This window comes from Chrysemys picta, chromosome 3 (assembly GCF_011386835.1).
Source record: "Chrysemys picta bellii isolate R12L10 chromosome 3, ASM1138683v2, whole genome shotgun sequence".
In the NCBI taxonomy this organism is placed as follows: Eukaryota; Metazoa; Chordata; order Testudines; family Emydidae; genus Chrysemys; species Chrysemys picta.
Window position 1 is genome coordinate 100,838,376 of NC_088793.1, and position 26,246 is coordinate 100,864,621.

Here is a 26,246-nt window from a genome sequence, read left to right on the forward strand (position 1 = left end):
AGCCCAGCTCAGCTGTCTGCTAAAGGCCTGCCTGCATGCCCAGGGTCTGCCGGGTTCCCAGCTGTCTGGTGTGAAGGGGTCCGAGCTGCCAAGCGTGGAGGGGTCCAGCCAGGCTGCCCCACCGCCCAGGGTGGCGGGGATGGGGTCGGGGCTGCTGGCCTGCCCTGCATGGTGGGAATCCGGAGTCACGGCTGCTAGCAGGCCCCGTGGGGTCAGGGCAGTTACCCAGCCCCACGAGCTCTGGGGTCCAGATCCAGGGCAGCCGGCCCACCCCTCATGCTCCGGGGCAGCCGGCCAGTCCCGATGGGTCTGGGGCTTCTGGCTGGACTGTCAGGGTCCAGGGCCTTATTGAAATTCCAGGAGGCAGGCGGGCAGAAGCCCATCCACATCTAAAGGCCCCTTTCCTAGCCTTGTAGGAGGAACCACTGGACCTGGGATCCAACTGAATATGGGGGACAACTAAGGGCATGGAGCGGGGGTCATAGGTTCAAAATTAGGGATGCAGATGGGGACACCGAGCAGAGAACCTCAGACAGCCCCAAGGCTCCTCAAAGCTGTCTAGGGAGCCAGCAGATGCCGCCCACAGGAACTCTGCCCAGATATGAGACAAGGGAGGAACAGAAATAGGCGCCACAGTCGCAGAGCCCCTCCCTGTCCAGCATCCTCCTCCTGGTATTGTATATATGGCCACTTTGGAGCTTGCCAGTTCGCTTTCAAACCGTGCCAAGGGAACAACTCTACACAGCAGGAGAAGGTTGACTAGGAGGTCTCGCAACTTCGTGGGGCCATGGAGAGGGTGTGCATATTTGAAAAGGTGTGGGGAGAAGTACAGCCAGAACTTCAAACAGAGATTCTGGAGGAGCCGGAATAGGGGCTGCAACCTGACGCATTCTAGATAGACATGCGCCAGGGTCTCCCTCACACAGCAAAAGGGGCAGGCGTAGGGGATGGGGGTGAACCGCGCTAGGTACACGCCCATGCTTACGGCTCTATTGGGGAGCCACCAACCGACATCCTGGGCAGGCCATGGGACTAGGGTGGAATATAGGTTGGTCCACTGGGATTCCTCACCCTCCACAGGTGGTAGAAGGTCCTGCCACTTGGTATTGTGGAGGGACACGATGGTGAAGAAGTGAAATGCGTGGAGAATGAACGTGTAGAGTTGTTCCCTTGGTGTGATTCAAAAGGTATCTGGGGTGGGCAGCTGGCCGGCCATGTGGGGCCCAGGGCAGCTGCATGGCAAGGTCCAGGGTAGTCAGCCATCCCCGCGGGGTCCAGGGCAAGCAGTGGGGCGGCCCACGCAGCGAGGGACGGGGTCAGGGCTGCCGCTGCCCTGCCACCTGGCCCCTGTGGACCACAATGTGTAATCAGTTGAAAACCACTGGTCTAGGGCAACAACCTCGGAAGCCTGCTAATGAGCTTTGCATACACATCAAAAGGAGACTATATCCCAACACTTATGTATTTAAAAAATACTTAAACCCATTGGACAGTAATTCTACCACCTAGCTAAAGACAGAATGACTCAGGAGACTGTTAATGGGACAGAGAGCCTTTCAGCTTTAGGTCACAGGTTCAAACCCAGGCTGGTAGTGGCCAAACATGATCTTTTGATGGCCTCAGTCCAATTTCACTTTTTGTCATCTCTGCATAGGCCAGGAACTGAAGGAGCTTAGACACTGAGCTACTAAACCCATTTATGTACACAGGTAGAATAGAGGGAGAGGGCTAATTTATATTGTTGCAGCTTGCTTAGCGAAGAAACAAAAGATTTCAGGCTCCAATTTTAAAAGGTGAGAAAAACCTCACAGGTTTTAGGGTTCCCAATAGCTCTAAACATTTGCTCCTAAAGGCAGGAGGCCAAATTCTCTGTTACTCTCCACGCAAGACCAATGACCGTAAATAGGTGCTACGCAGAACTGCAGATGTACATTCTAGTCCCAGGCCAACCCCAAGAATTATTTCTACATAGTATAGGACTATCCTGTAGTGTGCGTGCACATAGTAGTTGCTATTGTTCGGTCAGAAGGCACACACGCACCAGTAATGAAGCTTGATACTTATGCAGCATTTTTCATTCATACATCTTAAACCTGTTTAGAAAGGTGAGCAAATATCTCAGTTTTACAGAGAAGTACATTGAAACACAGAGAGGTAAGTGACTTGACCAAAGTGATATAGCAGACCCGGGAACAGAACTCATCCCTTCTGCGTCCCAACCCTATCAATTGACCCTTTGGCTCTGCCCCAGAATAACCTTTGGAGAGGCCTCTGGAGAAGCAGACTAAACTTCCAAGATGTGTACTGGATTTCTGGAGGGCACCTAGGTGCAGTGTGTTACCAAATCCAGTCTGGCAGACACGAGAATCACTTAACTCAACTTTGGAATGGAGCAAGACAGCTTTTTAAACAGCACGCAGAAGTACTACTGTTCCTGTCCTAAACTGTTGTGAAGTTGTATAATTTATGCAAACTGTAAGATGAATATAGGTAAGGCAGTTCATAATTATTCACACTGGACCACTTGTTAGAATCTTGGGGGGTATGACAATATAGTGCCTTCTAACACTATGCTAGGTGTTGACTATGCAGACTGATGTGAAGAATTCTTTCTACTGAAACAACACTATCTTTTAAAGCACCAGGGCTTTCAGCAGGAGGTGCTCATGAGGCCTAACCTTACTCAAGTTGTGAGTTCTGTGGAGATCATCATCTGAGATGGTATTGTTGTAGAACTGAAGATTTAGGACACAGAGACTGAGATGTTCTAATTAACCCCTATTTTTAAACTGAAGAGCATGGCAAATAAATATTAAGGCGTAAGATAGCAAACAGTATTACCATAAACTTCAAGGGTTTTTTTAATTAAAAAATTCTTTAAAGATGTCAAATATGATCAATATTTTACAAATCTTAATTGAGACTATTTTCACTTTTGTTATCCAGTCATACCTGGTAAACAACTGACAGTACACACACACACACACAATTAAAATTTGAAGAATTAAAGTAGTGGATTATACAAACCTAAAATAAAGCTTGGATGTGATAAAAATCCAACCGTGACTGACTAATAAAAATTACACCATTTCCCAACTAGGGAAAATAAATATCAACCAGCAAATCTTAATTGAATACACAGATTTTAAACACAGTTCCATTTTAGATGGTCTTTGGCTAATAATCTAGCAGCCTGTTAGTTCACGCTAGATCAAAGCCACTGCTCATCTATTTACTTTAATGAAGACATCAGTAAATTCCCTAGTTTACAATGAGTCATTCACAGTCATTAAAGAGACTAAGGCCAGGTCTACACTACAGAGTTATATCGGTATAACTATGTTGCTCAAGGTGTGAAAAATCCATCCCCCTAAGCGACGCAGTCGTACCACCTAACCCCGAGAGTATACAGTGCTGTCGATGGGAGGGCTTCTCCTATCGACATAACTACCACCTCTCATGGAGGTGGATTAGCTACGCTGACAGAAGATGCTCTCCTGTCAGTGTAGCAGTGTCTTCACTAAAGTGCTGCTGCTGCGCCGCTGCAGTGCTGTATGCACAGACAAGCCCTAAATCCCCAATTGAAGAAAGCATTTAAACACATCCTTAACTTTAATCAGATATGCAAGTCCCATTGACTTACACCACTGGAACTTAAGCATGTAGTTATGCACCCTCCCTGTGGGACTAAACTTGTTCATATGATCAAAAATCAAAAACATTACTTTTCACAGCTCAATCTCATCATGAGCGGGCGGTCAAGTAAAAGGGATTTGTGCACGCAAGATGTGACGGTGCCGCCTCTACTTATGTCGGATGGTACCTTATTACATGGGTAGTCCCACTGACTTCAAAAAGGCAGTATTCAAGATGAGTGAGGATCAATATCTGTCCCCTAGTGATTAAGTAGACAGTACTGGTGAATAACAATTGAAGTATCCATCTTTATGTTTAGTCCATGGATTAATATTCCATCCCAGGGTTTGAAGAGAGAATCTGGCTGACATTTAGGATTAACGTTTTCATTTAAAAGAAAACTAGGTTTTTACATACCACCATGCTAGGCACCTCTGAAAAAAGCTAATATAGACCGATAGAAAGAAGGAAAACTATGATGGTTTGAAGAGGGATATGGAGCTGCTTTACAAAATAGTCATCTTATCAGACATCCACAAATGCCACTGTTTGCAGCATACCTTTGACCAGTTCAGCACATCCCTTATCTAGTCTCTGATATAAACAGGAAGAGTGGAGTGGAGTGCAGATGAGGCACAAACGGATTCACCACACAAATCAAAATGAAGCAGCAGGCTGGAGATGGTTCTCGTCCCTTGTTCCACAATGTCACCAAGTTCAGACCAAAGAGAGTTTCATCTTGATCAATAGAAAAGAGTCTTCACATAGACACCAGTGTGATGTCCTCTTCTATTGTGTTACTGGCTAAGCAACATTAACAGGCACTTGGCTAGGCTGTGGTGCTGGAGACCCGCTGTTGATGGATTGCTGAGGAATAGCAGCTGGTTCCGTTTTGCTGATATGGGTTATGAAACGTAGACGGAGTTTCAAAGACGGTCTTAAATTGCAAATAATTTTCTCTACCTATAAAAAAAACAAAACAAAAAGAGACCCCTCAGGATACATCTACACTGCAGCTGGGAGTATGCTTCCCAGTGCAGGCAAATGGACATGCACTAGCTCTTCTCAAGCTAATGCGCTAAGCACAGTAGTGTAGCTGGGGGATAGGCAAGGGCAGCGGCTTGGCTAGTCACTAAAGTACATTCCCAGGGGAGGCTGGGCAGGTTTGTACTCAGGCAACTCACTTGAGCAGCCACTTGTGCTACCCTGGCTACACTGGTAGCGCATCCATCCTCCCACGCTGGGAAGTACGTTCCCAGCTGCAGTTTAGACGTACCCACAAATGCTGAAAAATGTATTATCAAAACAAAGTAATTTGACACATTTTAACTCAAGAGAAGAATGATACCCTAGAACAATACAGCAAGACAGATTTATTGTAAATGCTACCTAAATGAATCTCTGAATTTCATCAATTCTTATCCCAAAACCTCCTCGGTCTAGGACTCAACCAAAACTGTGCAAAAATTCATTCAGGAAACATAACGCTTATCTGGACTTTACACTTTGTTACAAAATAGAAACCTGGATCAGGTTTCAGTAAAAGATTAATTAAAGTTCAAGAACCCTTTTGGTGAACATGGGATGTTTTATGCTTTTGCAACAAAACCAGATGAAATTTGGTTATTTAATTTGAACCCAAAGCTCAAAGTAAAACTCAGAAGGTGTGGATTGAAACAGCACAAAAAACTAAACATAAATGCTTATGAATCAAACACACTGACATTTATATAGCAGCACTCCTATTGCCATCTCATAAAGAAAATCAAACTCTCGTCACAATTTCCCTGTGGTCCGAAATTTGTCTCAAAATCTGGCCTACAGCTTCTAACTGAGAAAAACTGTACCAGTAATTGATTGGGAATGTACAGCTGCGAAGGGTTTTGTGATCTTTTTACATTTAAGATAATACACAAAAAGAGACCATGGTACAAATTGTTATATTAAATGTAACCTTGATTTTAGCTTCAAGGTATATTGTTCACTTACTTGATCTTTCACGCTGTCCCCAGTAAACATGTACTTCATATGATACAAGAAATCACATATGGGATCCATGTAGTTCAGATGTGTACTGCATTGGTCCACATCCAGAAGCATTTCATAAAATGCCACCCCAATCTGTTTTCACACACAAAAACCAAATGAAAATAAAAAGTTTAAAACATTTGCTGTCTGGATTTACACGCTATATTTTTAAGTTTATTCTTTTGTGAAGGAGAAACACATTTATTATGTGCATCTTCTACTTATCTGAACTTCCTGTTAAACATTTGCTTTCGCGTGAAAGAAGTCTGACAACTCTAAGGTTATGTCTACACGAGGGGTGGCCAACCTGAGTCTGAGAAGGAGCCAGAATTTACCAATGTACATTGCCAAAGAGCCACACTAATAGGTCAGCAGCCCCTCATCAGCTCCCCCCCACTTACTTACAGCGCCTCCCACCCACCGGCAGCCCCGCTGATCAGCTGTTTTGTGGCGTGCAGGAGGCTCTGGGGGGGAGTGGGAGGAGCGAGGGCACGCAAGGCTCAGGGGAGGGGGCGGGAAGGGGTGGAGTGGAGGCCAAGCCTGTGGCACAGCTAGGGGTTGAGCAATGAGCACCCCCGGCACATTGGAAAGTTGGTGCCTGTAGCTCCAGCCCCGGAGTCGGTGCCTATACATATTAACTGCTGAAGAGTGCAAGTGGCTCCAGAGCCACAGGTTGGCCACCCCTGGTCTACACTATGAACCAGCAGTGTGATTCCCCTGCGCATGTACATATACTCACGCAAGCTCTCATTGAGCTAGCATGAGTACAAACAGGCAGCAGCAGTAGAGGCACGGTTGTGCCGAATACATACCAACCAGTTTCACGTGGGTTAGTACTAGGCATCGCTTAGCTGTGCCTACACTGCCCTACCAGTGGTACCACAGCTACACTGCTATTTGTACTCGTACTAGCTCGATGAGAGCTAGCACGAGTATGTGTACATGAGCAAGGGAATCACATTCCTAGCTCACAGCATACATGTAGCCTAACTGGCCCCACGGCGCCTCACTTTGGAAATTAGAATAATTTAATAACCTTCCTAAAAATCTGAATTATGGTCGTTTTATTTATGTAGTTTGATACCCAATGCTTTTAATCAGATTTTTACTAGGTTCAGAGTCAGCAAACTATTCCTCTTCAGCAAAGTAATAAGCACAAACTTAAGTCTCATTGACTGAAACAGACTTTAAGCATGTGCTTATGTGATTTGCTGGAGTCCTAGAGAGTGCTATGCTAATACAGAAAAAGATTTTAAAGTCTCCTATTAGTTGATGGACATAAACTAATGCTAATTAATGAACAGTGGTACCTAAAGCTGGGAAACATCTGGGTTTGTTTGTTTTTTAATATATTCTTTTAATTGTTCATGAATTCTCCATGAACAGATCATAATTTGAAAGAATGTTTGTTTGTATTTATTAAACAAATATTTTGTGCAAACATGTTTCAACCTAGGGTTATTTCACATTTAATCTCTATGATTAGTCAGCTAAGTCAAAAGGTATTTGTTCCCTAATTGGGAGGCAGAGGATAAAATGAATACATCATTGGGACTTTAATACTCTTCTAGAAAAGTAAAGGGAAAAGACTTAAAATTTCTTAGTCGCTTTAATCCACTGACCACCTCGTTACTTCTCCATAAAATTCTCATTCTGTTCCTGAGAGAATTATATTCTTGCTTTGCATATGGAATACAGATATTAAAAAAAAATCTATTTTCTTCCTGAGTGAGGGAAGACAGAAAGAAGCAATATTTAGTAGCTGTTTATAGTATACAGCACTCAGAAGTGTGCTAGGTGCTTTATTGAAATGTATAAAAAGATGCTCTTTCCTGCCCTGAATAGTTTATTTTTCCTCTTTTTTTATTATTCAATCTTTTTGCTGTAAGATTTAGCAAATTAGTGCTGGCATATGATGGCATTTGTTGCAGTGTTGTCTTTCTGTTGTTATTTAAAGAAATATGAATATGCATTTTTTGTGTTTTTGTAAGTCTAAAGGAATAAAATTAAACCCAAGAGACAGCATAAGGTAATAGGTGAGAGTTACAAAGAAACGGGAGAAATAAGGAGCAAGATTATAAATATACAATAACAAGGTCACATGATTACTTAGCTATGTTATACATACACTTGTTCAATCATATGTTCACACATTACATCCAAAAATATCAAAAGAATATTAAAGTTGCATTGTCAAGCCCTCCTAAATGTCATGTCAAGATAGGAAATTTGCCCCCCTTACAGGTATGCAGGCCTAATGTTCTTTTAACAGAAGAAATTACATTAAAAAAAAAAACCCCTCAGTCTTTTAAAAAAGACTAACTGAAAAAAACAAAAACAAAAAAACAGAAGTTGCCTTATGTGGAGTCATACTGATCCCCAACTTGGATCATCAGCAGGGTTTTGATATTAAGATCCACAGCACACTGCTATTTATCATCATCTACCAGTTGAGAGGACAGAGTAACTGGTAGCCATAGTCAGTTGCTAGTCTCTGTGTAGACCAGCCACTAGAGGGAGATAAGATATACACCATTTCCTGACAACAGAGGAACGTAAAGTCTCAGGTTTCCTGAGAGGAGTATTATCTTGTAGTTAAAGAACACTCTGCCCCTGTGCCCCCAGGCTGTTTGTCCCACCTCTGTTCCTATTCATCCCACCATTTGTGTCTATATACCCCCCCCTCTCTTTTCTCCTCCTTCCCCATTGCTGCTATTCACTCCATCAGCTCCTGGCGCCAACCCCTGGCTCCTACCCCCTTCTGCTGTCCTTCCCATCCTCTGGGTCCTGCAATTCCCTCCCTCCCTCCCTCTGCCCTACCCCTCCTGCAGTCCAGTCAGGGTAGATCTTCCTCATCCTCCATGCTGCTGGGATACCACCAAGGGGAGCACTCAGAATCTTCAGAGAATTTAGCTGATACAGTCTCTATTTAGCATGTCAAAGCTGTGAATTTTCAGGGGCTTATAACTTGGCCAAATTTGGGAAAATTTCACATGGATGGCAAGATGCATCCATGACACTAAGGTGACTTCCCTGCCAAATTTCAAGCATTTATTCCAAAATATTAAAGTAATGAAACAATTGCAAGATTTATACTTTAAAAAAAACAACACATGGGTACATGCTCAGAAACAGTGGAACCATTTTAATTAAAACTTTACAGAAATATTCAACCCAAGGGAGATACCCATCACGAAAAATTTCAACTTGAATGGCTGAAGTTTGGCAAAGTTGTATGCAACTGTAAAAGGTTCTTATAATTAGGTCCCTACCAAATTCATGGCCACGAAAAACGCATCACGGACCATGAAATCTGGTCTCCCTCCTGTGAAATCTTGTCTTTTGAGTGCTTTTACCCTCTACTATACAGATTTCACAGGGGAGACCAGCGTTTCTCAAATTGGGGGTCCTAACACAAAAGGTTACAGGGGGTCGCAGTATTGCCACCCTTACTTCTGCGCTGCCTTCAGAGCTGGGTGGCTGGAGAGCGGCGGCTGTTTGCCGGATGCCCAGCTCTGAAGGCAGCGCCCCACCGATGCAGTGCAGAAGTAAGGGTGGCAATACCATGGCATGCCATCCTTTCTTCTGCGCTGCTGCTGGCAGTGGCTCTGTCTTCCGAGCTGGGCTCCCAGCCAGGAGCCGCCGCCCTCCAGCTGCTCAGCTCTGAAGGCAGCGCCCCGCCAGCAGCAGCGCTGAAGGAAGGGTAGCAGTACCATAATCCTCCCTACAATAACCTTGCAACCCGCCCCACCCCCCTACTTCTTTTTGGCTCAGGACCCCTACAATTACAACACCGAGAAATTTCAGATTTAAATAGGTGAAATCATGAAATTTACGATTTTTAAAGTCCTATGACCGTGAAATTGATCAAAATGGACCATGAATTTGGTAGGGCCTTACTTATAATGGAGAGCATTAGGTAACCTTAACTACAGGCTTAACTAGCGCAACCAGTCCTGTCTATAATTTATTATGCATACACTGCAAGAGTGATAAAATGTGTGTATATATTTGACCCTGATGTTTAATTACTTTAAATGCGAAGTTCTTTCTATACTAAAAAGTAATAAATTTTCAATAGGCTGGTGGGTTAGCTCCCTTCAAGTAGCGAGCACCATGAAAGCACAGGGTTCTGTTCTCACAGAGCTCATTGCAGGACTGGGGCTTTAATTTCAAAGATTTTCCCAGCTTTTGAGTTTCAAAGACCAGACAGAATTAGACTGTAAAAGCCAGGACAAGAGCTATATTTTACCTCTATCATACATCGTGTCCTCTCTTGCTGAAACCGCTGTAGAAAAGGACCAACAAGGTGGTAAACATAAAGTAACTGGAATTCTGTCTTCACTATGGGTATCAAGACTTCAGTGAGGAATCTGCAGTATTTCAAACAGGACACATCACTATTTTGTACATTTATCTTATGTTACAGTAGCCATGCCACCAAAATCAACACCATTTTTCAACACTATCGTCACTCATTACGCTCAGACATTTATGACTGCATTTGGGGTTTTCTTGCTCTACCTCAGACTGGTTGGGAGTGACAGCATTTTGCTATGGTGGAAATACCGTCAAAGTGTTTCATCCTCCCCTAAAACCCAAACTTAAGTGCTCATGTTAAAAATGACTGAACACTTGCTGAATAACACTCATAAAACCATACTCAGTATGTCAGCACAACTAGCAGTAGGGATCATAAATGAGCCCCAAGGACTAGAAGCTGCGTAGGCTCACCCAAGATCAGCCTGGAGAATGAAAGGGAGAGTCAAATGCAGGCCTCTTAGGTAGTGACACTGGCACTAAGTCACTGAATAGGGTCACCTAATTGTGACTAGTACTTCATGCCATTTCCCACTTATGTAGACAACGATAAATCCAGGACAGAATATTAAAAGATGAACTGAAAAGCTAAAATGGAAGCTGAGTAAAAGCCCCCACACATGCTCTGTACGCTCCCATTAATAAGGCAGCATAGAAATACATTTTAACTAAACTTCTAATGAACTGCAAGGTATGAAATGCTACAGCTTCCTGGCTTGTTAAGGACATCTCCAAGTGTATCACTGCAATGTCTATTAATTTACAAAGAACTTCCCCCATTGGCAACAAATGCTACATACAAATATTAAAAACAAAATTACACAGAGCTGATCATAATGGATGGCATTAAGCAAGTGTATTGCCACTGCCAGTATAAGCTGCAGCCAATCTGTAATGAGTAAGAAAAAAACCAAACACAAGCTAAATGAGATAAAATATGCTTTATATCATATCCTCAAGGCTACCAAACACTGGTGGAGAGCCCAAAGATATAGATAAAAGAGACAAGAACCAGCTTAAAAACCAAAAAACCCTACCATCACCCATGTTTTAGAGGATTTTTTGATTACTTGTTCTGATTTGCTTTCCCTCTCTGCCACATACTTGTTGTGCACATATTGTTTTCCTGTACACAGTATGGAAGGGGTGTCAAAAGTGTACTTTAAACTATCAGTTACCCATTATACATACTTCGGAATGAGGGAAAGTTGACCAATGCTAGAATGGTGCCACACGGCATGTGCCAATGCCAAAGTGTAACTACAACTCATCTCAGAGTAAGACTGATGGCAAGCTGTGAAGTCAAAGAGCTGGAATGGGTAACCAACCCACTCTGTTTCTGATGTCAAGCTAGGACTGTTGATAACACTGACAATTCGATCATGGAGGACAATCCAGTATGGCTCCTGGCAAAACAAAAAACCCCAAAGGATTGTTATTCTTTTAATTTTTAGAAGAAAAGGTAATACTTTCTCCCCCACCTCCCTCAGATTACTGTAAATTATTAAAAATATTTATATAACAGTCTTAATTTACACAAATACTTTACCTACCCATTTCCTGACAAAGATCTTAATATCTAAATGAGACAAGATACCACCAGTTCAGGAGAGAGGGAGCACGGGGATTGTTAATGAAAGGAAGGATGGAGGGACTGTTTGAAAATATGGAATTTAAAGAGTCATCTGAAGCAGAAAAGAATGGCAGTTGGTGGAAGAAGATCGGGGAACTGTTCCAGGCACAGGAACAATACAAGGCACAAGCTAAGAACATACCAACGGCCATACCGGGTCAGACCAAAGGTCCATCTAGCCCAGTATCCCGTCTTCCAACAGTGGCCAATGCCAGGTGCTTCAGAGGGAATGAACAGAGCAGGTAATCATCAAATGATCCATCCCTTGCCCTCCCAGCTTCTGGCAAATGGAGGCTAGGGACAAGGATGGGAAAAGGAGATAAAGGGAAGTGTAAAGGTAGGAGACTGTAGGGAGCAAAGAAAGCAGAGATGCAGGACCTTGTAGATGAAGATGAGAAGCTTACATTTTTGACAATGAGAAACAGGAAGACCATGGACGGTTTCAAAGGGATGCATGATGTAACTGGGCAGGGTGGGGAAATAACTTTGGTAGATCAAGTGGAAAGGGGACCGAAGCAGAAAAGGGGTGAAAAAAGGAAATTAAATCAAAAATATTCAGTGTTGAAGCGGAGTCATCAAACACTAAAACTTAGCATCTTCAAAAGATTTAAAATATTCTAGTAGAAATTTTCACTCAATTATATATATTAGTTTCTATTCTTGTTTTCCTTGTTAAATTTTAAACTTCCTTTCTATGATTTATTCCTATTCCATTATGTTCTATAAAGCTATATGGGATGTGCAAAGTAGAGTTAATGTTACATCAGTCTTCTATCTTGGGGAATTTTCTGACTTCATTCTCAAGCTTAAACACCGCACACATTTTTTTTTGTAGTTAATATATAGCAACTTTATTTTCCCACAAGGAAACAAGATTGTGAAAAATCCAGTTTCGCACCCCTCCCCTGCAAATCCCACAGTGGGTTTGGTCCGACAATGAAGGACAAAGCACAGATGTTTCATAAGCTTCCCAGTGGCTTTTGGAACTACTCCAGGTGCATCTGAAAGAAACTAGTTGCACTAATCCCTAGCTTTTATGGAAGAATGCATTCTTTTCTCTGTTCAGAAAATTTTAAAATACATACAGACTCACTGGTAAGGCTGTGATAATCAGTCCAATAGCATTCATCCAAGCTGTGATATTCTCTCTTGGCACCAGAGGCTGACTACAAATAGGGAGGGGAAAAAAATCTGAAGTTATATAAGATTTCTCATGACTTTTGATATATTTATGATGAATGAAATATATTCCTAGAGAAATTATAGACTTTTGTCTTAAGAAAAAGGTATATATACAAACGCGTGACTATGTGGTTTAATTAACTGGTTAGTTGAGTACCACATTGACACTGCGTGGAAAACTTTTTAAACAATTTTGTTCCTGTAGCATGTTTTCTCTTAAGAGACATTAGAGACATTTGTATGAATAAAGTCTTCACAGTGATATCGATTCCTTTGATGACTCATTTCCCCATGATCCCAAAGCCTGCATCAGGGCAACCTTCCTTGGCTGGGTAAAGTGGGAAAGGAATCCTTTTTTTCAACCTATCATTACCACTGGGGTGACCAGATAGCAAGTGTGAAAAATCAGGACGGGGGGGGGGGGGGGGGGGGATAATAGGCTCCTATATATAAGAAAAAGTCCCAAATATCGGGACATCTGGTCACCCTAATTACCACTTAGAGATGGCCTTCTGAGTCACTAATTAAATACAAGGTGCTCCGTCCCTTTACAACTCTTTCAGTACCTGCTGGCCCAAAAAGCAAGTCACTGAGCTTAGGAATGAAGTCCAAATGTCTCATGTGGCAACACATAATGAGATCTGTAAAATGCCATCTCCAATATCACATGGTAACAATGAAAATTATAACAGATGTTAAATGCAGTATAAAAATATAAACTCTGATACACTTTAGGACCTCAAGCATCCTACCAATTTTTCTGCTTTTCTCCCTGTAGTCAAAGATCTTTTGTTAAAGGAACTGATGGCTCTCCCCCTCTGGATGAGTGCTACACATGGCTCCTTTCCCCTCCTGTTAACGCCTATGAACACACTGGACAAGTTGCTGACAAATGTACGGTACTTCCACCATCTCTCCCACATGAAGCTGAGTCTCAGTCAACACCAGCACCAGGATCTAAGGTATTCACCACACACATGTTTTGTTCTTGGCTCTTAGAATGATATCCAACACCATATTACTGCTCGCCTCCCAAAGATATCAATATATAAAACAACGTTTAAGAAAAGGAAGCTTCAGAACCAGTGAGCAATTTGTAACCACTGTACTGCTTTTTGTAGAGAGCAGTTCTGTAAGTCCAACATACCTCTTTAACACAACATTTAGAAGTGCATTGCCCACATCCTTTCCTGGAACAGCCAGCGCCATGAGTTCAACACAGGTAACATGAAGAGCATGGGCAGCTGGGTTAGGAAACTCATTGAATCGCCAGTCGCAGTTTGGAAATGGACCAGGCGACTTGCCAGCCATAGGTAACAATGATTAAGGAAAACAACAAATTCCCACATGGGGACTGGTAAGATGCAAACAATGTAGTTCTGCATGTACAAACTGTATTTAACACAAAATATATCTGATACACAAACAAAACAATAGAGTCCCACAAATTCCTGAGAATACGTGTGTGTATTTTTTATAACAAAACACACACACACACGACAGTACTGAATGAAACTAATGGCCACAGTCAACCAAAGGCACATATTTAAGATGATAAGTCAGTTATTGGAAAGCATTTTTAAAATAAATATCTAGAGAAAATCTGTATATATAGAAACACATACATACACACAGTACAAAAGATACTTTTCTGACAGGAAGATTTATTATGTTTGGGCCATGTCAGAGTCCATTTATTCTAAACCTAAGATATTTTGTTTATTAGAAAAATGGTGAGAATTTTCTACACTATTAATAATCTTTTTTGAAGTATATTGTTAAATGTAAACATACTACTCGTATTAGAATTTTTCAGGTGGCAACATTGAAAAAAATTAAACTCTTGAATAGACAAAGAACAAACAACTGTGACTATCTGATTGCCACTGAAAATTAAAGGCGCTCCAGAACAACACCACAAAGTGTGTTTTTCTACTTATAGGACAGTGGAATCACTGGCATCATTAGAACTTATGTAAACTAGGGGTTTATATACTTTGTTTCCCTTAATCAGAGAGACAAGTCTAGCTCCCCCGAAGTTGGACATCTCAGCAAAGTAGAGGAAATGGTGGAGTTGTGGGAGGAGGTTAACAAAGGTGCACAGAGAACTAACCAACTTCTCAGCAGGTTGGCATTAGAGAAAAGGGGAAGAGGATGGCCAGGGAGAGTCAGGGCAGGTCTACACTACAGGGCTAAATCGACGCAAGTTACGCAACTCCAGTTACGTGAAGAACGTAGCTGGAATCAACGGACCTTACGTCGACTTATTGCGATGTCTACACCACGCTGGGTCAATGGGAGAAACTCTCCCATCGACTTACCTTATGGTTCTCGTTCCGGTGGAGTACTGGAATCGATGGGAAGCGACTGGTGGTCAATTTAGCAAGTCTTCACTAGATCCGCTAAATTGACCCCCGGTTAATCGATCGTCATGCATCAATCCCCCGTTAAGTGGAGACAAGCCCTCAGTCCTGCAGTATTTGAACTGTATGGAATATAACTAAACTCTGGTGAACTGAAACTACAATACTGATAATTTTCCTTAAGCACAAACCATTATAAAAAGGATATTGTCTACTAGTCTTCCAATCAATTTGCAATAATAAGTGTCATCGGGGATCCATGGATTATCTTCTCGTACATTCATAGCAGACTTGATATAAGTGTCACTTAGACACCAGCCTTGTGGTCGATTATCTTTGAGAGAACCAATGATGGCATGGACAAGCTTCCGCTTGAGGTTTGTGCGCTCTCTGAGATGCCTCTCATAATAATGAAGAGTATTGTACAGGTATGTCACTGGACGGTCTGCCAACAAAAAACCCCCAGAAACACAGTAGCATCGCACTTAATTTTTTATTGGTAATAGTAAGCTTATGCGAAATAAAGGGTGAGGTAAAAACAAATACACCAGTAGAAATGCCCCATGTTTTTATTGTTACTGTACCACTATATTAAATGAAACTGGACAAAAAGTTTATCTGAAATGAGGTCAAAACCAATACTTCAATGTTTGTGATATTGCTTAAAACATTATTTACAAACAACTAAACTCCTCCTGCAAGGCCTCTCTATATACACAGCATTAGACAGCATCTCAAGGGGAGATTCTGATAAGAAACAAGGAGTAGAAAGAACAAGACTGACACTGTTGTGCCATTATTACAACATGGTTTGTGTCATACTCAATACGATCACAACCAAGTTAAAAAACTGTGTTTGACCCTGCTGAGAAGGAAGAGGATGGATAGAATGGGTAGCGTTGAATAAGGTTTTTGCTAACAAGGTTTACTATATTAAAGCCCATACAACACTGAAACAGCTAAATCAGTGTTCAAAAAGAGTCAGTCATTATCGTTCTGCTAGTAAACCAAGTTGCTCTTCAGAACAGACAGTTAGCGAATAAGGTTTGGTTTCCCATCGTGAACAGGACTTTACTGATATGCACCACAACGAAGAATCTGTAGTGATTGTATTGCAAGTATAAAGAGCTAATGGGCTTGAGGAACTTACCATGGAATTTGTATAAGCCTCCTAGATGATCCAGTAGAGTTTCCAGGGATTTGGACACTGGAAGCAATTCCAGAAATCTGTGGATTACAATGTCAAATACTGGCAAGAAGCGGAGGCATACATTTCCGAAGTAGATGGGTAGGTACTGGGGTTGGATCTGAACAGGAGGGTTGACCTGTTCTGCCAAGCCTTCAAAATACAGCTTTTCAGGATATTTCTGTAGAAATCAAAAACAGATTTTTTTTAAAAGTATACTGAAAACATTACTGAGTACCTGCAATACTTTAAAAATGTACTGAACCTACATTGTACTCCATTCTGTAGACACTCCGTAACAATTTGGAATTATATGTATACACATACATCCAAAGAGAAGGTATGAATTTCATAATGAATTGGTTTCTTGAAATTTCTGTGTGTGCACAAATCCCTAGTGGATTATGAATTTTATCTATCACAGTAACTAAATATAATTGGACAAAATATATTAAACTCATTTTTTCTTGAAAAAGTATTTTAAAAAAAGAGAGAGATTGTTTCAGATTCACTAAAACTGGTGCAGGGAGGTATAAAGTACTAAAAGGAAATTAATCCTGATAGCAGGCAGGCAGTGATACCACCACTTATCCACCCTTGTTGTCAAAGACTCCAAAGAAAATCAAGAGAGAAATCAACTCTATTGTACATTAAATGCTTCCCCTGGAGCCTGAGAACGCTGGTCTGTCATGTGTTGAATCAATACATTACAAATAATTTGTATGTGATTTCTCCCTGGGGAAAGGAACCCCACACGTAACATATAAAGCATAGCTGGATGGTGCTTACATACCATGTGATGGGGCACAGTTTAAGCTTTATATAATATTCCAGCTGTCACATCCTGCCCCAGCCAGCAGTTCCCACTTTTTGGGCAACACTAAAATCTGGAATGTCTCCCTCCCTGTGAGTTTTTCAATACTGTGGAAGCTTGCAGAAGCCTAGTTAAATCTGCCCCTTAATGATTACTAATGGTTAAACCTATATTAATGAAAAAACAAAACTATATTTTCCCCAATTCACAAAGGAGAAACTGGGTCTTTGTTCTTTCTGATTGGCTTCCAGAAAAATCAAGGATTAAATGTGGGATTCAGATGAGCAGAGACTCCTAGTTCTTTAGTCACTTCTATCTTTTAGTATTACATGCACATTTTCTTTTTACATTATTCTGTAAACATAAAATGATTTTACATTAACCCAAATATTCAAATATTACTAACGTTAAATGTATCTTTAAAAGTTATTGTTGTGGTATTAAATGACACACTGAATAGCAGAACAAGGCATATAGCAAAAATGCAAATAATACACAAAACAAAGGACTACTTCAGCATCTCAACTGCACAGCACACATTACACCAGAGGATTGTGCAATCTATAGTACCTTATGATAACTCATGTGTTTAGTATGCCAATCATTCTGTAGCCAGTGCTCTGGAGAGTTCTCCTTCACAAAATCACTCACTCGGTTTCTGAAATCATTAGGCTTGAGTAAGAGTAACTGAATTATGAAGTAGCAGACCTGGGCTTCATTTCCTTCATGACTGCGCATAGCCTTTAACAATAACAACAAAAGTATTAGATTGCAGAACAATGTAAAATTATAGCTAATGCTGTCTGCTTTCATTCATAGAATCCAAGGCCAGAAGGGACCACTGTCAACATCTAGTCAGATCTCTAGTATAACAAAGGCCATAGAACTTCCCCAAAATAACTCCTAGAGCAGATCTTTTAGAAAAACATCCAATCTTGATTTAACAATTGCCAGTGATGGAGAAGCCACCACAACTCTTGATAAATTGTTCCAATTGTTAAGTATCCTCATCGTTAATGACTTTAGGTAATTAAACATCCTAATTTTAATATAACTGGCCAGCCAACTCACCCACTCATTATATTCTCTGTGTAGGCACAAATGGAAGCAAGGGTCTGAACTCTGGACACCATCCCCTCCCAGTGATAAGTGCTCATCAACTCACTCATTTCCCAGTGGAGAAATTCTCCCATGTTCCTCAGTGAGAGGCATCTCCAATCAGTTTTATCCCAGCTGCCAAATCCATCCCTCCAACACTGATAGTATCAAGAAATGTATGCCAGTTTCAAAATTCTAGTCATTCCAATGATAGGTACTTGTGGAATTGCAAACACTGCATTCTGTTTTTGACATATCATCTTGGACATTTCTTTTGGTAGCTCCATACCAGGAAGAGAGATTTTAAAATCTGGTGAAAGGATAGTACCTACTGAAGCAATATTTTAGCTATTTTTGTTTTGTGAGAATTCCTAACCAATGAAAAGAGCAAGGGAACTAAGACAGAGCATACAATCCCTCGTACCCACCCTTTTGATACAGCTGGCAGCTTTTTAACCTCCCTGAAACAAAGATAGCATTGTCCAAAGGCCACATTAGGTTTTCCATTTATTTGCCAATATGTCATTTGTCATGCACCTTGTTCCCTTTCAAAATATGAACAGTCATTGCAAACCTAAGATGGAAGAGAACCACCCCCATACAATGGTGTTGTTAATTCCAATTCATTCAATGCGGTTATATGATCAATAAAGCTAGACAGAGTTCTCCTCGCCAGAGAATGGGACAATTGTCACACTCCTAGTTTTCACTCACTCAGGGGGCAAAATAAATCTGTAGTTCTATAGTACTACTTGGCTATTGAACTAGTAATTAGTCACTATTCAATTCAATATATTTGCACAAAAATGGGTGTAGTTTGCTGGGAAACAGGCAGGCATGGAATTTGCCCCCTATGTGCTGCTCTGATGGCCGGACTGGAGCTGCTTCCCAAAAACTGAAGTCAAACTTCAGCTATGTAAGTGATTGCTATAGAAGTGGATCAGAAGACATTGGCCAAATTTTGGATAAAGAAACACCATGCACCTAACTTATTAAGGTAATACTTACCAAGCACAGTATCAGTCTGTCCAGTGTTACAATATTATATTTCCACACCATGTCATTAAGAATCTCAATACATTTGTTGAGTTGCTGGCCTCCTGCTGACGTGGAGAACTCATATACCAAGAAATCTGCAAATGTCCTAACGTGAGCAACCAGAGCTCTAGCCCCAATTCTCTCCAAAACTCTAGCAAACAGAGGGAAAGAAATGATCTTGTTACCGTAACATGCACATAGCAGAAGCGCACTGCATAATTTATAGAAGTCTTGATACATTTTTATCTGGCCAACTTTGCAGGACTGTGTTTCAAGTTTTTATACAAAATAGTCATTCAAATACAAACATCAAAACATGCTAATAAGTGTAACCCAACTCCCAGAAGTGAGGGCACTCCAAGGTCAGGATACCACAAGCTACTAATTAGCAGTGAAAATAAATCATTTTCCGCTTCATGGATAGATTCTGGGCATAAGTCTCTATAAATATAGATGTATCAGTCTTGTAGAACTGAATTCTTCAGTAGGATGTGACATATGACATGCTGCTAAAACTAGTTAATTTTTTCTGTAATATTTTTTACACACACAGTTCCAAAGGCGTCACATTTCCTAACTGTAGGGATGCTTATCAAGCATTTTATCAGACATTCAGTAATTGCTCTGACAGGCCTAGTGAGAGAGGAAAGAGGATAACTGATTTTTTTGTTGATACGGCACGTTTTAAGCTTTCTAAAACTGGAAATGAGAGTTAGACAGCCATGAAAATTATTGACTTCTTCAATTCAGAGATAAGCCTTCTGAGCAGTCAAACCCAATAAAGCTTTTGGTATTAAAAGTTATTAAAGTTATTAAAATATTTCAGATAAATAGTAAATAATGAACAGAAAGACTGTCTAGAACAGTGCTTCAAGGTAAGTAAAACTTTGACTTTGTAGACCACTTCTCTCTCCCCACCATCCAAAAACTGCAACTCAACAGCTGAATCCTTCACCTGCATCTGTCACTTTTATCAGGAGATAAGTACATCATAGAAATTTACACATAAAAACAGCACCAACCAGTAGTAAGCACTACTGTTAGACATTATACATTCCTTAAAGTATGTTAATCCTTCTAACTGTACATCAAAACTCATCATCTAACAATGTACTAAATCTGATTCTCTAGTGTAGAAGAACTGTGCCCACTGTACTGAAGAAAGCTTACTATCCTTAAGCTATAACTGGTATAGAATGCAGCTACACTTTTAAAAGCTCACCTGTAGCCAATCTGATTAATGTGATCAGTCTCTAACAGCATCTTCCATAGGAGGCAAAGGAATAGGGGAGGGGAGCCCTGCATGGAAAAGTGGGTGATTATATCATTCTCATTGGTCATAGACTTCCACTTTCGGTATTCCTCTTCCACATTCTTCTTAAGGTTAAAACGGCTTTCTTGGGGAACATTATTCTGTTTGAAAAATGCCTGAAATAAAGTGTGTTTGTTGTTAACTGACAAGTCTGAAACATTTAAGCAGTGTTGTTGTAGCTATGTCAGTCCCAGAATATTAAAGAGACAAGGTAATATCTTTTATTGGACCAACCTCTGTTGGAGAGAGACAAGCTTTTGAGCTTACACAAAGCTCTTCTTCAGGTCTGGGAAATGTACTCAGTGTCACAGCCACCTGAACACCCTGAGAGAAGCTGCTTCAATACAGAAATAAAACTCCCTCTGACCACACACCCCTTGTTGTCACCTATCATCCCACATTGGATCCCATCCGGGGTATCATCAAACAACTACAACTCATTCAATGGGGATCCCATCCTTAAAGAAATCTTTTCTGAACCCCCTCTTCTGGCCTTCAAACAGCCCCCCCCCCAAACTCATCATCAAAAGCAAGCTCCCCACAGACCAAGACACCTCGAAGGGGCAGCACACCCTGCCAGAACAATAGATGCAAAATCTGCTGACATATCTCCACTATGAATGAAAACCTTTTCCAATGTGAAAGAAGTCATTTGTCATATACATCAACTGGATAATTTTGCTAAGATCTGCAAACACTGCTTTATCTTTTTTTGGTCAGAACCACTTCCCAAACATTTCATCCTAAAACACCTACCGTTTCAAAATCATGCATGATTTCTCATGTGACTTGAGCATAATGTAGAAGGAACAAGGGAAGAAAACTAACTATGAAGGGGACAACAAAGATCCCACTGAGATAATTATTTCCCCAGCTGTTCAAGCACTTAGTTTGAAACAATTACCTGCAGTGGAGCTGGAAAACAGCTTAGTGTGTGTGAAGCCCAGTTATGGGGAGTGAAACTCATGATAGTCTGCAATATGTCCTTGCACCAAGTTCCCTGAATTGAATCGGAGCCTGTGAAAAAGTCTAAATGGACACATATGCAACATTAATCAAACACAATGGATTGGTGAAACTGGATCTTTACATAAAACTGACATTTCTTCCCCAGGCTTTTACATTAGTAGGATGGATATCTTGGAAAACGCAGACACGTTTACTTATTTGTCTGTCTAAAATGTTTATATTGCCCATCCTCCCTTTTTTTTTTTTTTTTTTTCCTTTTTCTCACTCCTGATTGATTCTGTAGAACCAACATACCTGCAGGGAGAATGGTCTGAATTATATCCTGCTGAAGATGCACAAATCAAAAGTGATAATAGTTTCAGAATTCCTATGTTGCAGTTGCAGAATCTTTATGGCTGTTGACAAATGAGCTAGAAATAACCCAGTTTCGTTTTAAGTTTCTAGACATAGCTTGCTGGACTGGCAATTGCAAGACACACCTTGCTTGTAAATTGAGCAGGTATCATATGGAAATCATTGAGAGACAGTCAACATGGAATCCCAAGACGTCATTTTTAAAGAATCAACTTTTCCAAGCAGAAATGCACGTGAAGCATTATCCTATGAAACATTCTAACATAGTCAATGTAAAAAGCTAGTGTTAATGCAATATTAAAGTTGCAAAAATCGATCAAAAAAGTCAGAAAATGCCCAAAATCCCTTCCACATTCAAACTTTCACTCTCTTGGCTTTTCTGATATTACAGTTATACCAATTCTCCAGTCAGTCTCCAGAGTAGATCAAAATTTCCAAAGTAAAAAACAAAACAAAACAGGAAAATAAAAAGCTTTTAACTTTCTCCTATCCAAAACACTCACCCCAACCTTTCAGGCCTTTATAAATCATAAAAAGACAAAAAAGGACACAAAAGCCAAGTTTTCTTTTGCTTTGCAGATCGCCTTTAAGAAGGTTTCTTCCACAACATTAACCTTAGCCCTGTTGTACCTTCCATATATATTTATGGTGTGCATTAGTACATGAGCATTTAAATGTAATAAGGAAAACTAAAATGGAAAATACTTATGTGTAAGTTAACTGACTTAACATTGTAGAATAAAATAACTTCAGAATGCCTGACGTTCAGTTCTTGATTTCAGAATGTTAGTATTGCATTAATACTGCTGGCCCCGAGTGGCATCTCTTTATTTGGAGGAAGATAATTTAATTCACTTTCATGTAGATTATCCCTTATTTGACAAATTCACTCTTACCTGTCACATGTGTTGCTCTTGCTAGAGTCAAAATCAGAGCCCTGTTGAGTTCTTCTGACTCTGCTGAAAGAACTGTTTTAGGGTCACTAAGGAATCGTGTAAATTGTGGTTGGACCTCAGAGCTGCCCAACGCAGTGATTAGCCTTAGAGCAGTGCTCTCAACACTAAAGAAGAGAAGGAAAAAAGTTAGGCTGGTTAGGGGAAAAATAAATAAATACCGAAAAACATTAGCACTCCTTGTAATTTGTTACCTTTTTGCTTCATATAATATGTATATAATTGTTTTCAAAACAGTTTTAGTATGGAAAGAACAATCTACTTCTGTTTCTTGGTGGCTAGGGCCAAGAATTTTAGGTGATCGGTGATTTTGGATGACTCCATCTTTGGGTTTTAAGAAAGTGCTGAGCACATACCTTCTGAAAAGGGGCAAGAACTCTCCAGTTGAGCACCCAAAAAATCTTTTTTTTTTATTTTTTACATTTGATAATCTTGGTCCAAAGATCTGAAGTCATTATTTAAAGAGACTAATGTGGTACAGGAAGTTGCAAAGCCAACTTCTTCATTTACAGTTCCAGATAGTAATTATACTGTTTGAATTAAAATCTCGGGGGGGAGGGAGGTGGAGAAGGGAAATAAATTATTGCTTTTCATTTGAGGTGCATTATTTTAAGTTCTTCACTGGTCCAATTACAGCTAGTTTTCTCACTTGCTAGTTAGAAGCAATTTAAGAGATATTGTCATTGTATCATTTAATTTACTGAAACACCTACAGCGCGGAGTCAAATTGTTTCATTTCTAGTTGTGTGCCTCTAGTTCCGCATTGACAGGTCTCTGCCATGATCTTATCTTTCAAGAGACATGCAAAAGTTCATAATCGTATAATCAATGACAATATAGATTCCTCCACTTTCCTGTTCCCCTCACTTTTCCCCTGCTCTCTCAGCAGAGATGGGTAATTACTAAGCTTACAGTTGTACTTGGGCTAAGAAATCAGAAGGTAGTCAGAAGGACTTCCTTGGTATCAACTGAGAAAACTGATCTGGACAAAGGAGCTTGATAATTAACAGCTCATACCCTTCCTAGGGTTTTGCTCTATTAACAAAGACCTTTCAACAACTAAGTTCAACGCAAGCCTTTTCCCCACACTTGACTGCACCTTGATCTTCTACCACAGGATTCTCAGTGGAGTTGGTCGGGAATTTTTCTGATGAAAGCCCTAATTGCTGAGTTATTGAGTATTCTACAAGGGGTGTCTCCCAATCTCTCCAACTGGTGTGGTTCCACTTTGTATTAATAACTAAATATTCATTGGGTTAGAAAGAGTGACACTAACTCTATAGCCCTGCGATTAGGGCACTCAACTGGGATGTGGGAGAGCCAAGTTCAAGTCGCTGCTGCAAATCAGACAGAGCAAGGATTTGAACCCAGGTCTCCCACATCCCAGTGAGAGTACCCTAACTCCTGGGCTATTTGCTACTCTGTGGTGGGACGGTCTCTCTCTGACTTTTGAAAGGTCTTGGTTTCATAATGGAACAAAACCAAATGCTGAAACCTTGAAATTTGTTGTAAAATGGAATTCCTGTCTTCTGGCCAGCCCTATTGTTCAGTCCAAACCCTGATAGTATCTTTCTCCGTTATATTCAGGGAAGCCACCAGCTTCTGATTCAGCAGAACCTGTTTAACATTTTCCTAGCAGAATCAACAGCTGCTAGCAGGATGGGTGTATCAGGCAAACACTGACAACCTATTATGTAAAGATCCTGCAGGATTTTCAATAAATTACTAAGGAAGGGGATAAAAGTTTAGTGATGGTTACCCTCACTCACCAGAGATGAAGCTGGTTCTGATTGGTCTGTGGTACAGCAGCCAAAGAATGAAGATGGCTCAGCAGCTGGACTCTGTAGTGAGGTTGGATGTGATGCATACGGTAGCTGAACATCTCCAGCAGTGTGTGCAAAATTCCCCAAGCATGAGACTTAAACACTGTTGGCAACAGCTGACCTAATAAGAGAGAAGAGAATTGATCAAGTATTCTCCAGTGACATCATTTGGAAAAGGCTATTTTACTCATTTTTATCTAGTTATAGGCATTTTAAGTCTATCCTAAGAAAAACATACTGCCACATCACCAACTCCTCTTAACATCTGACATGAAAATGAAATCTATACCTGATGCAAAAGCATAGTTATCATATTAAATTGCAAGCCATAAACTACTAAAAGAATGAATCAGTTCTAACACTACACGTGCAAGTATAATCTCTAATGAGTGTTATTTCTCTTCAGATGTGTGCATTACATTTACTCCATACTGATTAATTAAAAAAATCAATGTAGTGCAGACGTACAAATAAGTAAAGTGAAAATGTAGTTGCATGTGGAGCTTGACCAATTAAGTATACTTAAGCTTAAGAGAGAACCTGTAGACGACAACAACGTATTTGTGCACAACAGTCAGAATACTTAGGCCCTGATGCTACAATAGATGGCATACAAGCACAGTGGTGTTCTCCTGTAGAATCTATTGCAGGATTAGGGCTATATAATATGAATTCTTTGGGGCAGCAACTCTTTGTTTCTTCCTAAGTATTTGTACAGCCCCTTGAACAGTGGGGCTCTGACCTTGATTATAGCTTCTGGGTACTAATGAAATATAAAGTGTTATTAAATAAAAAAAAATTCTTACTGATAAAGCCTTTGATGCCCAAGGACTCTATTTCCATATAAACCAATAAGCGACTGTATGTCTCCACAAGTGCTGGTGCCAAGGCCAGACTAGACTTTGCATGGGCCAGTTTAATCACCCTGGTAGCTATGCTGTGAATAAGACTGAAAAAAATAAAAATAAAAAAGTATGTACTTGAAACTATTAAGAAATTAGTTGTATAAGCAGATAGACGTTCTATACAAAAGAAGCAAACAAAATAATGAACTTTCCTCTTTATATACAGTTACACTTACATTAAGATCCACAGGTAAAAGTAAATTGATTACATTTTAAAACCATATTGTACCTCATTTTGGCATGAACTGTAAGCGAATCCAAGAGGTTCATTGGTAATGGGGTAATAGATCCGGAAGCCATGCAATTTGTTCCTGGAAGAGGTATCCTCATGTTGCCATTACCATAAATAGTTTCTACTAGAACACCCATAGGCAATGTGAAACATTCTGAATTGGTTGAATATGCATTACATAATAAGGCGATCTTGTAGTCATTCATCTGTAAACTTTTATTCCTTAGACTCTGTTGTAGGAACCTGCATAATCAAGACAGGTTAAATGTTAAGTGAAAGAAGAGAAAAGGAGAAAGAAAAACAAGACATATCTGAACTGCAAATCTGAGGCCAAATTAATCCCTCATGTAACTCCATTGTAAAGTTCATTCAACTATCATGGTAAATAGGTGATTAGGAT

The 26,246-nt window shown here is 40.5% G+C and overlaps 1 protein-coding gene across 4 annotated transcripts in view; it reads right to left on the reverse strand.

Annotated features, from left to right (window-relative positions):
* Positions 1–2,845: 2,845 nt before the first annotated feature.
* Positions 2,846–26,246, reverse strand: part of MED23 (mediator complex subunit 23) — a 48,546-nt gene continuing 25,145 nt past the window's right edge. For all 4 annotated transcript variants that reach the window (XM_008176591.4, XM_005280280.5, XM_042848171.2 and 1 more), the window contains 16 exons: positions 25,844–26,089; positions 25,516–25,658; positions 24,656–24,830; positions 22,830–22,993; positions 21,515–21,639; positions 20,521–20,726; positions 19,269–19,449; positions 17,733–17,903; positions 16,313–16,529; positions 15,371–15,607; positions 13,947–14,112; positions 12,711–12,783; positions 11,176–11,390; positions 9,917–10,037; positions 5,626–5,757; positions 2,846–4,599 (listed from right to left, as the gene is read on the reverse strand). In XM_008176591.4, coding sequence (XP_008174813.1) covers positions 4,441–4,599; positions 5,626–5,757; positions 9,917–10,037; positions 11,176–11,390; positions 12,711–12,783; positions 13,947–14,112; positions 15,371–15,607; positions 16,313–16,529; positions 17,733–17,903; positions 19,269–19,449; positions 20,521–20,726; positions 21,515–21,639; positions 22,830–22,993; positions 24,656–24,830; positions 25,516–25,658; positions 25,844–26,089 — 2,731 coding nt within the window. In that variant the 3' untranslated portion in view covers positions 2,846–4,440. The remainder of the gene's footprint in view (positions 4,600–5,625; positions 5,758–9,916; positions 10,038–11,175; positions 11,391–12,710; positions 12,784–13,946; positions 14,113–15,370; positions 15,608–16,312; positions 16,530–17,732; positions 17,904–19,268; positions 19,450–20,520; positions 20,727–21,514; positions 21,640–22,829; positions 22,994–24,655; positions 24,831–25,515; positions 25,659–25,843; positions 26,090–26,246) is intronic.